Source organism: Xiphophorus couchianus, chromosome 13 (genome assembly GCF_001444195.1).
Source record: "Xiphophorus couchianus chromosome 13, X_couchianus-1.0, whole genome shotgun sequence".
In the NCBI taxonomy this organism is placed as follows: domain Eukaryota; kingdom Metazoa; phylum Chordata; class Actinopteri; order Cyprinodontiformes; family Poeciliidae; genus Xiphophorus; species Xiphophorus couchianus.
In genome coordinates this window covers 16559173-16577459 of record NC_040240.1, presented here as the reverse complement: position 1 = coordinate 16577459, position 18287 = coordinate 16559173, and the positions used below count along the sequence as shown (strand labels likewise).

Here is an 18287-nt window from a genome sequence, read left to right as displayed (position 1 = left end):
AAAAAATCAAGTAAAACATGAAACAAGTTGTGTAAGAAACTAGTTTTATTGCCAGCCTTTGAAAATTAGGATGAGTAAACAAAAATGACCAAGAACCAAAATTACAAAATATTTAAAAAGAAGAGTCAGAAATTAACACACACACAAAAAAAATACGACAACATAAACAATTAACACTCGTAGTTCATTTGGGACAATTAGAGGAAAGATTAAGTAAATAATTAATATTTGAGTTGCTTGCTCTTCTGTAATCTTTCACAAAGAGGTATATATAGTCTAATACAAACACCGCCTGACCAAAAAGGTTTGTCAACTGGATTTAACTAAGCAAATACCTTGTTGGCTAATTACTGCATCTTTCTGCTGACAACACAACATTTAAGAGTGCTGATTTATTGAGCAGCTTGTTTCTTGAACTATCATAGTGAAAGATGTATCCTCTGGCTGTGGACAATAAGTCAGTCTGTTTAAGAAGGGTCAAATCATTTGAATCAAGTTTCAACATTACAGAAACTACTGAAACTGGGTCAAGAACTTATTGGAGGGAGAGTGAGGAAGCATCGTCTTTAAGAAGAAATGTCATGAATGATTATGATGGGGGTTATCTCTTAAACATCACTGAAATCAAACCAAAGAAGAAAAAAAACAGTGTAACTAAGGGCTATGGCTCATAGTGAAAGTAAGCATATTTTCCCATGCAAAAAGTCAAGGGATTGGGACTGAACAGCTGTACAACCATAAGAAAATCAATAATCAGTCAGAAAAATTGAAGAGAAAGGCTTCAATTTGCAATAGAGCAAAAAGACTAGACTCTGGAAGAAAGTCATATAATCTGATGAGTTCAGATTTATCCTCTTCTAGAGTTATGGGCACATCAGGGCAAGAAGAGAGGCAGGTGAAGTAATGCAGCCATCGTGCCTAGTGTATACTGTACAAGATGTGGGGCAATGCTATAATCTGGAGTGGCTGCAAGGGGTCAGGTCAAAGTTGAGTAAAATTATGAGGTCAGCAAATTACCTGAATATACTGACTGACCAGATTATTCCACCAACATATTGTCTCTTCTCTGATGACACGGGGATATTATAAGATGACAAGGCCAAGATTCATCAAGCTGAAATTGTGAAAGAGTAGTTCAGGGAGCATTGGACATTATTCTCATAGCGAGTTTTTTTGGAGAAGGTATTTTTTTTCCAATGGTTGGACTCTCTCCATCATCAGTACAAGATATTGGCGAAAAATGAATACGACACTGGATGGAAATAAATCTTGTGACCCTGCAGTAGCGTATCGAAACAATGCAAGAGCAAAAATCAAAGTTAAGGCAGACCAACAAAACACTAAAGTGTGTGACCTTTTAATTGGTGATTACCTTTTTTGGCCAGGTTCTTTATCTTAAATAGTAAAGAAAATAAATAAATCTACAACAAAACCTGAAGGAAATCGAACATGTACAAAATAATCTGTGTTAAAAGTTAATGCATGAGTTTGTTTTTTTTATTCTGATGGGGGATATTAGAAGCATGTCTCAAATCTTTTTTGTTTTTTTCTCACCATTTATGTAGTAATAGCAACTAGTGAAACTCTACAGAACTACAAACTTCATTTGGCCTTCAGAGTAGCTCAAGAACAGTAGATAACTTCATAAAACGGGTTTCAATTGCAAACAACTGGATGCAAGCCTTACGTTACCAAGTTGGGTGTGGTGGTCTAAAGCATGACAGCACTCTAAATCAACAGAGACCTGTTCTGAGTGAAGAACCATGACTCTTTATGTGGCAATCCAATGTATTGATTGCAATGTATCTAGTGCAAAATTTTGTGGGTTTTTAATAAAGCAGAGGGATATAAACACATTTTGGACAATTTCATAACCCCAACTTTCTGGAAACGGTTTAGAGGTGGCCTCATCTTATTTGACACCTTTGGGATGAATTAGAGCATAGAAGTTGGACCTTCTTGCCCAACATCAGTGTTTGACCTCACAAATGGTTAAACATTCCCATAAACATGCTCTTAATCTTTGTGGAAAGACTTCCCAGAAGAGTTATTGTAGGTGCCAACATCCTAAACTGCACGGATTAAGAATAAGATGTCACTCAAGATCATAAAGGTTTAAAATCAAATGAGCAAAACATTTGACAACATAGTGTAGCACTGCAATTCTGTTTGTGACCACACAAGATATACCTAGAATGATTTGTGATAGATTTAAGGATATATCTTTCATATTTCAAAAACATATTTGAAATGCTAGAATAAGGAAAGCTTAATATATTGAATTGAGACCTCTTGATTAATAGTTGGATAATAAAATGATTGGTTAACATGAAAAAAATCCTCCAGCTTTTGGAGAAACTAAGACTCAAACATCACAAGGAAAAAGGTCAGAGTGTAATGACATCAACAGAGTAAACGGGAAGCAAAGCAGTCTGAAATTATGCATATTGTTACACCACAGGAAAAAAAAAAAGATTTCATGAGCTGTTGAAGAGAAGATTGAGTGAAACTGGTTTCTACATTAAGTATCAAATCAAAAATTAAAAATAAAACTTGTTAGCTAGCTGGCAGATTTGCATCACAACAGTAGGCAATGCCTGGTTTTCAGTATGAAGGTACAATAATGTTTAAAAATGAAAAACAAACAAAAAAATGTTAGCAAAGATTTTTCAACTTCATCAAGCAGAGTAATGCAGAGCTTCCACACATTGCTGCACACTGCCATTCAGCTTTCTGAAGGGCCAAAGGGCTTGTCACTCGCTCACGGAACAAATTCAGCTGTTTTTGGAAATATTTACGTTACATTTTAAATTCATGCTGCCATGAATAGTGTCCAGATGAGATCTCTAGATGATCATATCATCAAACATTCCTTTAAAAGTTCCAGGTACCTGGTTTCAGCTCCGAAAACATACTCTGGAATCTATGGGAGTGTTTTGCATTTCAGTTTAATTAATATAAGTACATTTGTAGAATTAGGGAGCAGTGGAAATTAAATTCATTTATCGTCATGAAGAACAGGGGAAGGGTTTGCTTGGGTAGTCTCTTTTCAGTCTTTTAATAAATTTGATTTAGGCTGAAATGTTACAAAAACAAAACAAACAAAAAGGACGCATCCCTCTTAGGAATTTGTATTTATCATTTCTACATCTATTTTACATATACCTGCATCTATGAATTAATCAGAGTCAGAGTCATCCTTGGACTCTAGCTTGTTCCTCTCTTCCCACAGTCTGGCAATGTGTTCCAGTCGCACAGAGCCTCTGAAGATCCACTCCCTTCGCTGATTTTCCTGAAAAATAACAAGAAATGTTAGGAACACAAAATTAAAGGAACTGATGTAAGATGCCAATATAGTTTTGTGCTTACTCGTGTTATAAATAAAAAAAACCTAGTGCTGAGGTAAGGATGTATAAAAAGTAAATATAAAATTTTTATTCCATTTCATTTTGAATGTATTTTACTTTGAGTTGATTTGAGTTTCTAAGCAGGTTTAATATATATACGTCACTTCCTGACATGATGTCCATTTTTCTAAGCCATTTTGCAAGATTGGAAAGACAGGCGAACATGCCATTAAAAAAAACACATCAGATCCTCATTGGTTAGGAACCAGAAACAATACAGATACTTCTCAACACTTGTTCCATATGTAAAAGTTTAAATGTAAGGTAGGTCAAATTAAAAGTCTTCTCTTTACAAATTCCAAGAAAAGACTGAAAAATAAATCCTTCACAGATAAAGTCTCGCATGCAAAACTGTTTAAAGACATGTAAAAAACAATAAGCAAAAGAAGAAACACTAACCTGAAAAACAACTTGCATTAAGCTGCAGTCGATTACAACAACCTCACACATCTGCATGACTCCATTAAGCTCCACATTAAAGCTCTGTCCAGCTCTGTACTTGTTTAAGTGAGGGTACGGCCAGTCCTTAAGGTACTGTCTCATAAAACATTTGTGCGCTCCGTCGGGAACGTCGTCCAAAACATCTTCCACTGTTGGGAAAAGAGCAAAAGATTAAAGTCTGATACGGTATGAACAGATTCGTCTGACGTAGATAAGGAAATAAACTTACACCGTGTTCCAAATTATTATGCAAATTGGATTCAAGTGTCATAAAGATGACATTTTTTGTTGTGCTATTAAATTAATAGATGGTATTGTGTGTCCGGGCTCTTTGAATCACTATAATTAATTTCAGAGAGCTGGGTTGATTAGTTTGTCTGGTGAGCTCAATTAAAGGAAATCTACTTAAGAAGGATGTTCCACATTATTAAGCAGGCCACAGGTTTCAAGCAATATAGGAAAGAAAAAGGATCTCTCTGCTGATGAAAATCATCAGATAGTGTAGTGCCGTATGACAAGGTATGAAAACATTAGATATTTAATGAAAACTGAAGCGTTATCATCGTACTGTGAAGAGATTTGTGTCTGATTCAGAACTAAGATGGGTTTGTACAGATAAAGTCAGAATGAGGAAGGTTTCTGTTAGACAAATTCATCGGATTAAGAGAGCAGCTGTTAAAATGCCCTTACAAAGCAGCAAACAGTTATTTGAAGCTGCTGGTGCCTCTGGAACCTCAAGGTGGAGGATCCTCCAGAGGCTTGTGGTGCATGAACCTACTATTGGGCCCCTAACCAGAGCTCACAAGCAGAAACGGTCGCAGTGGGACCAGCCGGACATGAAGATTAATTTTCAAACAGACTTGTTCACTGATGACTGCTGTGCAACCCTGGATGGTCCAGATGGACGCAGTAGTGGATTGGTGGTGGATGGCCACCACGTCCCAACACGGCTGTGACGTCAGCAAGGAGGTGGTGGAGTCATGCTTTGGGCCGAAATCATGGGGAGAGAATCATTGGCCGGCCCCTTTAGAGTCCATGAAGGTGTGAAAATGACCTTAGCAAAGTATATGGACTTTCTGACTGATCACTTTCTTTTATGGTTCAAAAAGAAGAGCCGTACCTTCCGTAGCAAAATCATCTTCATGCATGACAATGCACCATCTCATGCTGCAAGGAATACCACTGTGTCATTGGCTGCTATGGGCATGAAAGGGGAGAAACTCATGGTGTGGTCACCATCCTCCTCTGACCTCTGACCTCAACCCTATTGAGAACCTTTGGAGTTTCCTCAAGCAGAAGATCTGAGGGTGGAATGCAGTTCATATCAAAACAGCAGCTCTGGGAAGATATTCTGACATCCTGCAAAAAAATTCAAGCAGAAACTATCCACAAACTCACAAGTTCAATGGATCAAGAATTGTGCAGGTGATGTCAAAGAAGAAGTCCTATGTTAACATGTAACTCGGTCTGTTAAGATGTTTTTGATTGAAATAGCTTTTGATGTTAGTAAATGTGACCACTTAATGCTGCACATTCAAAGAATGAAGGTCGTTTGCAGTTCTTTATAATCCATAAAATGTTTAGAAAATCTGCTGTGCATAATAATTTGGAACAGTGCATTTTGGGTTTTTTATTTTTGAAAAAAATACTGTTCTCCTGGGGAGTTTTATTCAGTAAAATTTGATTTATACTGTCATAGTTCATGACTTGAAAATTATACTGACCATCATTTGCATTGACCATTTAAGAAAATCTGAGAAAATATCACTTGCATAATAATTTGGAACACGGTGTATACTACAATCAAAGAACAGGTTCAATCTGTTGTTGGCATGCAAAGAGGAAACTAATGACGCTTGAGATGTGTTAGCAAGCGATTATTGCATCATATGCAATGTTAATATTGTGCACACCAATGCTGCAATATGCAATATATTCTTCATGAATTAAAAAAAACCAAACAGAAATCTGATGATACAAGTCATACAAGTACCTTACACAAAAATCTAAAATACGTAAAAACAGAGAACGTGTTGGATAATGTGACAAAGCATTTGTTTTCTCCAGAGAACCTGAGTATTTGTTGCTGTGAACTTACAAGGTCTGCACACCATGTGAAACAAAGGAAGCCCGACATAAACTGGTGTATGGTCATCCATGAACATCAGAAACCTAAAAATCAAAACAAACGAGTCAAACAAACAAAAACTAGCGTCACATTTTTAAAGGTGAAGCCACATATCGTTTGTATTTTTCTCTTATTTAAAATTACACACCTGAACTGATTCTTCCTGCTGGGTAGCTCAGCCAGTATTCCGGGTCGGAACCGGTACTTATTATTTTGACAGCGGACCACCACTCGGGCGCCGATGTACAGCTGCTCCACCTTGGGCCTGCTGTCAAAAGCAATGTGGTGTCCGGATACGAGGCACGTCCCTTTATCTTCAAAGCTGACTTTGTACTTCAACCGCCCATCATCTGTTAGGAGAGAAAAGTAATAAACTGATCAGTTCATCAACACACTTTAAACATCTTTCTGCTCGACTGCATCTCAAAAATGCCTGAAGTTTGCTTTTTGTTTTTCCTTTCTTTTTTTTTTTTTTACATTTTGTTGTCTGACAGAGTTGTAAAGTTATAGATTTGGAGTTTTTTTGACTAAAGAATTTTTGGATTTCAAAAAAAAGTGTCATGTTAGAAAAATGAACAGTGATGCAAGAAAACCCAGACTGTTCAATAAATTAGAATATTATTGAAAAGTCCATTTGTTTTAAAAACACATTAATTAGATTAATTACACACAGATGGATGATTGAAAGCCTTTGTTTCTGTAAGTTATGGTGATTTTCCAACGGCTAATAAAAACATGACATTTAAAATTAGGATATTACATCAGACAATTAAAAAAGCTATTTTAAATGAAAGGTATGTTTAATACTTGCTCAAAGGTTGTTACTTTCAATAAGTGCTTTTAATCTGGCAGCTGAAACTCATCAGGACGTATAATATATTTATTGAAAGCGACTGTAGTTGGTTGCACTTTAGATCAAAAGAGAATTACAAACAACCTCTTATGCAACACATGCGCTTGAAGCATCAGGTTTATAAATTTTAATCAGGAACAATCATCCTGATAGGGAAATAGAAATCACTACTGAGGTCATCAGGGTCATATGAAGACCTGACCATAACCTACAGTCAAGTCCCTGTAAGGGTCATTGGCACCGACGATCCTTAAAAACCCCCCAACAATGCTGAACACGCGTTGTTTTGGTCACGTGTCTCAATGTGAATCTGCCTGGAAAGACGAGACGATGTTCTCATAGTTTTCATGTTTCACACATATGGCTCAAACCATCTGTCTTCCATGTCTAAAATGACCACGTTATTATTTTATTTGAGTGTTGACCGGATAAGTTGCGCCATATTCATGTGTTTCTCAAACTCATAATGAATAACCATCTTCCTCCGACTCCTTTTCACATCTCCTGACCCAGTGGTGTCCAAACCTTTTTGCCACAAGGGTCAAAATTACTAAGTTGAAAAAACATGGAGCCACAACAGTTTCATATTTTTAAAATCAAGTTTTTTATCTGCTCTATAATTAAAAATAAACTCTTTTCTGTTCACATATTGTTTATCTGCTATAAATATTTACACACACAAGTCATTGTGCTTAACTGATCAAGACCGTTTTAAAACATAAGAAATCAATTAAGAAAAAGTTTGTTTTTTTTGTTGTTGTTTTTTACAGATATGCGTGGCTGGACATTACAGCTTTTGGCAACTTTTTTACTTGTGTTTTAACACAAGTAAAAAAAAGTTTGCAGATAAATGTAAAACAGACAGTACTCTATGAGGAAAAAATGTTTAATTAAACCCCTAACTGCTTTAATAAGTTATAATTATATTTTAAAGAAACATATTACTTGTGTTTTTGATGCCAAGTATATGTTAAATTAAGTAGAGATTGGTTATACTACATACAATGGATACAAACTTGTGTATTTTGTAGGCAAATTAGTGAAACTAGAGATAATTAGAAATAACTCCACAGCACTCAAAAATAAGTGGATGCACCATATTATAAATTTTTTCCAATGAGATTAGGCTACTGTGATGTAAAATTTATATATTTTTATTTTATTTTTCCATCTTTATGAAGGTCTAAAATTTACCAGTAAATATTGAACTATCCAAACCCTTTTTTGCACGTTTACCCTCAGAGTGTCAATCAGGATTTTTTTTGCATCTTACCTTTTGTAATTATTTCGACTATTTTACCACGCTGCCACCTCATAGGTCTTCTACGAGCAATAACCATCATGTCAACATTAATTTCTTCTTCGGGTAAGTCGGGGCGGATCTTGTCACGTGAGCAAAGGGAGATACCTGCTGACACAGGAGGGTTATTTTTACTACGGCCGGGAAAATACAAGATACCAAATGTTGAAGTCCTTCAGCATTTTGCAGTATTTACTATAACTTAAGAGAGACGTAACGTCCTTGCAGTTTTATTGTTGATCTTACCGTTACAGTTGTGACTGGTTGTAGGCATCCTTATCAGGTCACAATTGGAGGAATTTGAATATTTGAGTTTGCTGTTTATGACCCAGAAATCTGAATCGCTGGAATCCTCCTCTGATTCCCACTGCGTGTCTGAATCCGAGCTGCTGAAGGATTCGTCTTCGCTGTAGAACTGCGGAGGCGTCGGGGGTCTCAACGCGCCAATTTTATATTCGGGCAGTTTAGTCAAAACTACAACTGCGTCTTTTATAAGAGTGAGGGAGTCGCAGCCATTTTCAAACTTTGTTGCCTTGCTGGGTGTCTCGTGTGTGGAGGGAACGGAGTCCCATGGAGAATCAGGCTTATTTTCTACCAAGAAGGAAAGTTCAGGTTAAAAGCTTCAACCAGTATAAATCACAAAAACTTTCTCAGTTCAATCATTTTCAATCCAAGTCATACTTGCATACTAATGTGCATTAACGGCGATTACCTCTTTCTTTGTCAGGATTCGTTTTTCTCTTGTTTTGTTTCCTCCTCCTCCTCGACCTTGAAAGCTTCTTTGTTTTCGTCTTGAGCTTATCCACCTCCATTGCTACTGCAAACACAGCATATAAAACAAAGGAAGGGATGTAATAACAATAATAGGCAAAAAATATACATGTTTTTAACTTATTCTCAAGCTTTCTTTTAGCCACATTTCTTTTCCTGAACTCACACAAGATATCTCTGAGATCAACCTTTAGAGGCATAAACAGTGTTCGTCAAAAGATGTCTAACAGTTCCATGATTCAGTTTTGGTGCACCCAAGTAGAGTTATCATGAGTAAACTGAGATTTTAGGCATAACATTCTGGACATGCGCATAATAAATGCAGGAAGTTTAGGTTTGATTTTGGTTGTAGTAATTGCAATTGTAGTAATTGGTCTGCTACCACCAGAGCAGTCACAGGATGATACTCCTGTGACTGCTCTGAAGAAGATCTAATAAAACTTAATACCTCTCTTTCTGTTATTTCCAAGTATATTAACATTTTCATAATATTTTAGACAGAAGAAATTCCTAAATGCTGCTGTAAGAGGCTTAGATTGAATATAAATAAATGTCCTCTTTTACAGCAAATTCTAGTATCAGGGAGGGGTTTTGAGGATCTTGTACAATCTAAAAACAGGGTTAACAACAAATCTTGATATAATAAGCTTTAAGGTCTTTTCTAGATTCATTAATATGAGTACGAGCATTTTCTTAAGCAGTCCTAAAGCTGGTGAACATTACCTTAAGATGTTTTTTTTACCTCACAATATATATTGGAAATACTGGAAAACAATACAAAAGTTAGGGTTTAAGCTACGTTTTGCCCAAACCCCATAAAAATGATGAACCAGTAGAAATGCTAAGAGCTTTACCATAGTTGATACTTGTTTTTAAATGTTTACGCCTGATTCGGTGACTAAAAACATCATCATTCCTCCACTACCGTGCTTGTCTGTGCATTACAAAACAATATCTCTCCTATGGACGTCGCTTCAGATGGTTCAAAGTAAATAAGCAACTTTGCAAACCTAAATTGTCCTTCTATGGCTTCTGAGAGAATCTCTCCCCTGTAAACCTTTATAAAACAAAAAATGTTTAAAATTATTCTGTCGTGCCATTGTGTAGTTTTCTTGGGTTGTTCGTTAAAGACTGCCTCAAATGTTTTTCCATTTGTCAATATCCTTTTTTTTAATTATAGAATAATAAACTTTCATCTGGTTTGATAGCTTTATAAATATAATGGGAAGCAACTCACAGCTGAAGTCTTCTCTCCTTTGCTGTGTTAAAAAATCTGGATGCTCCAGATCTGATCATTTTACAGATTTGTGTAAAATTAATCATTTTCCACGCCTCTGTAAAACTGTTAATAAAATGCATCTGATTAGCTGTATCTGGTTGCTACTTTTGCACTAAAATCCTATAAAAACAGCACATGGATTCTCAGTTTTGGCTGTGTATAAATCCTAACAACGTAATCTGTTCTGTGTATTTTTACACTAAATGGCACATTTAAATGGTAAAAACAGGCCTTTACTGTGTTCTGTCCCTTAAAAGTAAGTTGCAGACTAGAGGATGTGCCTTGTTTTCACAATAGCTACGTCTGTCCAATATTTTGTCAACCAACGTTCTTGTTTAGTAAACCCGTACACATCACTCGGACAATACCATTAAAAATTCAAAAAATAATAAAGTTTGGAGTCGGTTAATTTGAACAAAAATAATCAATAAGTTGGGTAATGCTTCACATTGATTGAAGCTTGACGAGGATTTAGTGAAATGTTCACCGTAAGCTCAGGAGTTGCTTCATTGTTAGCTTTAGCTTACTTGTAAAGCAAAGCGACGCGTTTCTACTTTCAACTTAAACTATTACAAAGTGACTAAACGTGCAATAGGTAAGACATGACGCCACACTTACCTTTCATGTGTTCAAGCAATCCACCTCGAAAGACAAAAGGTCTTTAAAAAACACACACACGAGCAAATACGGTTGTTGTTTTTTTCTCTCTCTCTTTTTTTTTTTTTTTGTCGTTGCAGTTACTTTCAACCGTTGATGCTAGCAATGAAGCTAACGCGATCTAAAAGCTAAACAAATCACAGGGTTGAGGAAAAGCAATCAGCTGTTCAGATTTTACACAAGAATTTAACAAAGCCCCACTTTGGATACCTCCGTTGTTGTTGGTCTTCTTCCTTGTTTCTGTGGGTTATGGGTGTGATACGGAACAAAACGGTGCGACACCGCCATCAGCTGGTAGAAAAGCAGAACTGGCGTTTACTTTCAATCAATAACATGCATTTGTTTAGTTTCAAAAGCATACAGTAATAAAACAAGCGACTTCAATATGACTGACTGACAAAAACAGAACTTTTTTCTTAACTGTCTTTCTGTATGGAGCTCCATTAGTGCCACATATAAAGAATCTTATTGAGATAAAGTAATCTCTGATTTGTTTCTGGAAAATAAACTCAGTTTAGATTTTTAGCTTACACACAATCTCATTGAAAGAAAGTTTATCATCTATTGTCACACTCAGGCTATAAGAAAAAAAGCTATACGACCCTTGAGACTTTGGTTTTCAAGAGTTAACAGCATGCAGACATAAGAACAAAATGTAAACTTTAGGGAAAATAAAAAATATACATCTGACTAAAAACAATACACAAGACATCAATTTATTGCAGCAACCTCTACTATATATATTAGATCTTGAAACAAGGTTGGAGAGACATCATCTATCAGCTAACCCATTCCAGATGAATTATGTGACTAAAAAAAACTTAAAATTCCTTCTTTTAAATACTGAAACTGTGCACTGTTAGATTTCAGGGATTTTACACAGTGATGATTAATTATTAAAGCCAATTTTTTAAATTCTTTGGACCAAATTTGAGTTTAATGGACATATTTGTACATTAAAACACAATTTAAAATTTTCTTAATGCTCTGATTGCTGATCAGGGCCAAATGATCTAGAAGCTGGAAAAAGTTATAATTACAATTAGCAACTTGAGATAAAACTACAGTTGAGAAAATTTACTGTACTGGAGAATTTGCCATTTTAATTTGATATTTGAAATCCTAAGGAACTAGAGAACAATAGTCAACTTGCTTTAGCAAGATATATGGCATGACCACAATCAGTTGCACTGGTTTCCTGATGGAGGGCTGGATAACATGTGTGATTTGTGGCTTCTTTAAGTAGTATAGCAATCAAGTCCAAAATATGTTATAGCAAAAGTAATTATAATGTTATGCCTTACTAGTGTGTAGTTTAATTCCGACTCTCTTGGAAACTATTGGCTTTAAAAATGTATAAACATGAGAGGCTTTCTTTAACCTTCTCAGAAACTAACCTTTAGGTCATTAACTCCCATAATCCTCAAAAACTTTGATGCAACTGATATTACAAACCCATTCATGAGTCATTAATAAAAACTTGGACTATAAATTCACAAATACAACAGGATATCAGTTTTATAACTTCTTATGTGGCTCTCTGTCCTTCAGTTAGTGCTCTGTGTATTATTCTCACGAAACTAAAAAAAAGAATATTCCAGCTGGTGGAATTTGAAAGTACAGTTCATGCTGCAGAGTTTTTCCCACAAATCTCCCGTCAGAGTTGAAATATGACTTCTCCATTGCCTCAGTTGATCTGCTCCTCCTGGTAGGTAGAGGTGGAGATCGAGCCGTAAGGATCCACCACCGTCTGGGCGCAGCGCACCACCGTCACCAGGAGAAAGAAACACAGCAGGAAGAGGAAGAAGAGCGCAAACCCGAGGTCCACATCCACCTCGAAGGGCGGTGCCTGGTACGGAGGCTGGTCCATGTGGACGATGCTGATTCTTCTCAGATGAGCTCTCTCACCTCAAGTCCGGGGTTATGTTCAGCTGAGATGAAAAAAACATAGGAAGGTGGTTAGAATAATAAAATTCTTCCTAATAAAAGCACAGAATGTCTTTTTCTGTCATCCTAAATTGCTACCCTGAAAATTTTAGCAGTTGAAGTATTTTTTTTTCAGTTTCTAATTTAGTTCCTGATCTAATCTACGTGATCAATGAGCTTGTCTAAAACTGATCAGATTACTGTGTGAATATCTTATCACTGCAACTGCGTCTATCTGCTGATATAAATCCATGAAATTCAAGCAGAGAGACAAGAGAAGATCATCTTCACAGTCGAGTTTTATGTCATGTGGGCAAAACAGAGCCGTCATTTGTTAGAAAATACACCTTATCTCTGTTTCACTGAGGGAAAAGTACAAAAATAAAACATCAGGCATTAAATCTGAGGAATTTGTTATTTTAAAAGCAATGTCTCATTGTTTTTGGACAATCACAGAAACATAATTAATAAAGATATTGATAGAGCTATTCCTGCTATAAACTAAATTAACTCCGTCTTATTGTTCAGTAGAAAGTATTCCTCACTCAGTGTTTCTTTCCTCAGCTCTGCCAAAGTGATCTGCTTTATTTACCCCTTTACAGATTTCTCCTGTCTTAGCTTTTTAATTTTTTTTTTATCCTACTGATATTACCACAGAGGACTTTAGGCCCACTTTTCTTTTCAGTATTACTTAAATTAAGTCACAACATCTCAATCAATCAATTAAAATCTTAAATTTTTCGTTTTTATTTAAGCAGAACCTTACACCTAATACATAAAACAAACAAAACACCTTTTGGCTGCTTTTCTGGTTACTGCTCTCCATGTCCAGCCTGAATTAAAAGTTTTGGCAGGTTTGAAGTGTCACACAGGTGGATACTGTTTACTTATTCACTGACCATTTGGCTGAGAAACCAAACACAAATTATTTATTTTTTTTTTGCAAAAAAGAAAGAAAGAAGTTTTAATACAATGCAATTATAGTCAAAGTGCTTTACTTTACAAGAGAGCAACATTCACACACGGCTCGACATGTCATTATTTGCTGCTATGCGTTAGTCTATTTTATAAAAGATAATATTCTATTAATTAATGCATGTTTATGGTTTGCACCCAAGTCTGGAAATGTTGTGAACACGTTTGAAAAACGTTGTGTACCACCATGATTTGATTTTTAACAAGGGCAATCTATGCATAATTACCTAATAATATATTTGTGTTTCAGAGTTGAAAGTAGATAATCTTTAAGTGAAAAGTTTAAAGTTTTGCAAAAACAAAATTTTCTATACAACAAACACGGCAGCAAAGAACCTCCCAGGTTTTTACAGCTCAGAGAGTTTCTGGGTTTAAAATAAAAAAAACTAATTATATATATATATACATACATGTTGTCCTGATAAAATTAAAGTTTGCATTGTTTATTAAAAAAATATTAATTTGGCCCTGTAATAGGTTTCCTGATACAGCTATGCTTTATGTGAGATGAATGAGCTTTAAAAGTTTTGAAAAGTCATTTGAGTTTGACTAAACAGAAACAAAACCTATAAATAACAAAACGCCATTTATTTTAGTTCTAGCATCAACTCTGGGAAATGTCAAAGCCAGTAACTCACCATCCTGGAAGCATTGTCATCTGGGTTTTGTTTGCCGAGGAGCCAAAAGCCCAAACCTTCCAATAGCTGTCATAGTTAAACGCTTATCGCATCAGAACTCTGTGTTGCTCCAAGGTTTCCTTATTAACGAGGCTACACTAGACAGTAATCTGCTACCAAAGCCTTTACTGTCCTCCTCTTGCAATATCATTACAGGGAAAATGAGCAGCCCACAAATTAGCTCCTGCACTCAGGAGATGCATGGATCCAAGATACACAAGCGTGCACTCACACCTCGCGACCTCCCCCCGGGTGTAAAGCCTTTATTAATACTTAAGCAGGAATTGAATAACGGTCTACACAGTTCACAAGTGGATCAAACACCCCCCTGCTTTTGTTCTCCTGTCGGGAGACCTTTGGTTGGACTTCACACCGTCCTGGCTCACGCTTCACAAATGTAAGAAGAAGAAGAAATTAGGAGAAAGAAGAGGCAAAGTTAGGAGGAAGCAGGAAAACTGGACACAGAAAATCCAGAGAAACTGGAGCCGCATTAGCAATTAAATTGCAGAGCCAGATGCTGGAGCAGGGTGGAAATTGACCCCGCTGCTTTAAAATGGAGATTGTTGCATTGAGGCTGTCTGGTGGCAGGAACAGTGTGGAGGATAAAGTGGAGCACAGGATGGTAAAGTGATCCCGCTCCATATGCAATTAGATGAGGAGGACTTCAAGCCTGCAGCCAAAATACAGTAGAGGGTGGGGAAAAAAACTAGGAGTAGTTTTCTTTAAAAAAAGCTAAAACTTTCCACCAGTAATCCATTGAGAATCATAAAAAATGCAATCATGGCCAAATCTTCAATATTTTGAGCCGTTGTCTTTTGACTAATAAATAATGTGTTTTTTTATTACCCCAGATTCCTCAGATTTATACAAAGAGTCAAAAATTACAGTGTTAAACAAATTCTGATGGATAGTGACCTTTTTTACCTCATTAGTATTTAGGTCAGGATTTATTTAAAAAAGCTAATCCACCTGCTTTTTGAAAGTTTCATATTTTGAAAGTATAAAATGAAGCACAAAAATGTTACGGCAATATGATCCTTTCTTTTTTGTACCTTAACTACTTCTAACATATTATTAGAGCAGGTATCACATTACAAATATTAGTTATTTCATGCAAAACTTAAATCACATCTTGCATTTACCCAACCAGTCATATTGTCTACAAAATACAAAGAAAACACAAAACAATCCTCAATGAAATGTTTCAGTTTAGAAATAAAATCTATTAAAACATTTCAACATCATCTTCAGAAATAAATACAACAAAAAAAGATGTTTTTCTCACAAATTTATATCATCCATGTTAGAAATGTACAACTCAGGAAGAATAAAAAGACTTCAGCAAAAGCAAAGTTAACAGAGAGCTGCATGTGATTGGTCAAGAAGGCATTCAAGAAGAAGATTTTGAAATGATGAAGGTACTCGCAAATAACGTCTTAGAAAATGTAAACAACAATTTGGCGTTACATTTTGTTTTTTTTTACATCTTTACTCACTAACATCTTTCTTTGTTCCTAGCTAAACCAAAAACCCTGTCAAAACAAATGAATATTCACGTGAATAATTATATAAAAAAAAGGGTTGAAATTATTTTTTGAACCTCCAAACAAATAATGATTTGAAATCTGAAACAAACACTGTAACTAAAATGATTCACTAGTTTTTCAGTCAATCCTGATCCTCTAAAGAACCATAAAGTGCATCTCAAGATGACTGAGACATAAATAATAATAATAATAATAAAAAGAAATATACTAAATGGATATGCTTTGGATTATTCCAGCCAGAAAAGAATCAACATTTACTGATCAACTTAATCAAACGCTTTGCTCCCAAATTTAAACTTTTTGGCTGCACTAAAAGAAATAAACGATGAAAGAAAGGTGATAAAACTTAAAAGATTTTAAACAAAACAAACATTTAAAACAAGCCATCTCTCAGAAAAGCAAGTATTTAAAGACACATTTCTCCAAAGGCACTTTTCAGTTTGTATGGCAGGCTAGGCACGTTCACTCACACTATTTAATTATTATTGTTATTTAGCAATTGTTTCGTCTTTAACCTCGCAACGTTTAACCCAAAAGAGCTAGAGCGGCAGAAATGCAGCAGAAATGTTTTTTTTGTAATTGAATAAAACGTTGGACTTAAGGGGATTTATGGTCCATAGGAGAAAAAAAAAAAGAAATCACAGCCACATTTACAATAGTACTCATCACATCATCTCTGGCATCTGTGCGTTTATTTAGAGCAAAAATAAGTTACGTTTTAGATCGACAGTTAGAATTAGAAGAGTGTTAATGAGCTGTAGGGACGGGAGAAACCATCTGAAGCGCCGAGTTTCCAGGAAATATTCCCATCAAGAAAACAAAGCTGCAAGCAGGCGGGTTGACAAAGAGGAAAAATATAGAAGTGGGAATTTGTTCTGCTGCTTAGAGGCAAACGGGATCAAAACGGCTCCTTTTCTATCTTAGTGTAATCCACAGAGAGGCCAAGTGATCCCCTCGGAGCTGACTGCGTTTCCTAAAACGTAAAATACAAATGAGAGTAAATTTGAGTGTGATGCCTGCTGCATGTCTTTCAGCTTCCAGATGAGGGCGCCATTGTCACCTTTTCTTTCTTTTTTGTTTATAATCAGCCAGTCTCTCTCTTTCTGACCAGTCAGTCTCTTTTCTTGTGGTTGTGGAGGACAGAGTGACCGTTCTGCACATGGCCGTTCTTCGGCTTGCTACAGTCATCTTCGTCGTCCGACTCCGTCTCCTCTTTATCACTGCGCTCGTCCTCCACGATGCCCTGTCGCAAAAACACAAAGCAGAACAGAAAACGTGTTGAATTTTGGTCGGCTGATGAGACTTTGTTGCAATCCTTTCATCAACTCGTCCACATTTTGTACCCTTATTTGAAGACTTTGATTCATTTATCGAGTTTTCATGTAACAGATCTACACACAGTTGTATATGTGTGTAAAGGTCACAATTTTGCAGCTAAAAATCTGAAAAGTGTGGCATGTTTTTGCCCAATTTGACAACAACATGCAGACTGCTGCAAAGTGAACCTAAACCCCAGATCTTTAGCAGCCTGCTATTGTTATTCTTGTGCAACCATTTCCACCATCAGTTCTGGCAGGATCAGCCAGCTTCCCGCAGCATGATACTGCCACCACCAAGTTTTGTCATGAGGATGGACTTTTAAGAGTGATATGAAGGTAGGCCTGTCACAATAACCAATTTTCTTGCGTTAAACTATGATATTAACCTTTAGAGGGTGAACCTGCATTACTATGTTAACATAATAATGCAAGTCATTATGTTATTAGCTTTAATAACATAAAGCTACATAATTTTAAAGTTTAATCAGTAATACTTTTATAACAAATTTATGTTGGATTATGATTTCTTGGTTAATGTCAATTTGTCATAACAAAGACATTTTGAATAATGTCAACTTTGTATTAAAAGTGTCATGAATTACCAAATGACACTTTATGACAACAGTCATAAATATTCATGAAGATTTACTCATGTTCATGACAGATGTAATGCCATGTTTATGACGGTGTCATGACTGTCTTAGTCACAACCCGTCAAATAAAGTGTTACCTTCCAAAGTTCTGGATTTTCAAACAGCAGCAACAGATTCTTCCACCTGAGCGGAGGATCTCTGCAGATCCTCCTCCAATGCTGTGCTCTTCCCTTTCTCATAAGATGCTTTATCTGTTGCTGTTTCTTTCCCAGAGTCTCCAACAAACCTCTGACAGCTTCACAGAACAGCTGGATTTTTATTTTGGGGTGTCAGAGTGAAAGGGGCTACATTTTGATTTTTATGTGTAAAGAAAGGCGTTTGAAACCACACATACACTTTATGCCAAAAAAAAAA

General features: G+C 36.0%; 2 protein-coding genes and 1 long non-coding RNA gene across 6 annotated transcripts in view; 1 reads left to right on the top strand and 2 right to left on the bottom strand.

Annotated features, from left to right (window-relative positions):
- Nucleotides 1-27: 27 nt before the first annotated feature.
- Nucleotides 28-11192, bottom strand: LOC114155556 (histone-lysine N-methyltransferase SETDB1-B-like). 3 transcript variants are annotated; one of them, XM_028035496.1, is made up of 8 exons: nt 11047-11192; nt 8842-8946; nt 8376-8720; nt 8103-8237; nt 6125-6326; nt 5947-6020; nt 3807-3997; nt 28-3292 (listed from the first exon to the last, which is right to left on the bottom strand). In XM_028035496.1, the coding sequence occupies exons 2-8, from the start codon at nt 8939-8941 to the stop codon at nt 3179-3181; spliced, it is 1161 nt and encodes a 386-aa protein (XP_027891297.1). In that variant the 5' UTR covers nt 8942-8946; nt 11047-11192; the 3' UTR covers nt 28-3178. The 3 variants fall into 3 exon arrangements, with proteins under 3 accessions (XP_027891297.1, XP_027891295.1, XP_027891296.1); XM_028035494.1 differs by having other exon boundaries at nt 10798-11154; XM_028035495.1 differs by having other exon boundaries at nt 8842-8943; nt 10798-11154.
- On the top strand, nt 10587-16595 carry LOC114155559 (uncharacterized). The gene is made up of 2 exons (XR_003597780.1): nt 10587-10774; nt 12549-16595. It is a non-coding gene; the product is annotated as an uncharacterized LOC114155559 (long non-coding RNA).
- The window catches only part of cers2a (ceramide synthase 2a), a 17582-nt gene continuing 15186 nt past the window's right edge, over nt 15892-18287 (bottom strand). Inside the window, exons 11-12 of one of the 2 annotated variants that reach the window (XR_003597779.1) lie at nt 17022-17204; nt 15892-16934 (exon numbers count right to left, since the gene is read on the bottom strand). Coding sequence is in view for 1 of the 2 variants with exons in the window: in XM_028035497.1 (XP_027891298.1) it covers nt 17073-17204 (132 nt within the window). In the remaining variant the exon portion in view is untranslated. Of the gene's footprint in view, nt 17205-18287 lie in introns of both variants that reach the window. The other variant, XM_028035497.1, reaches the window with a different exon arrangement.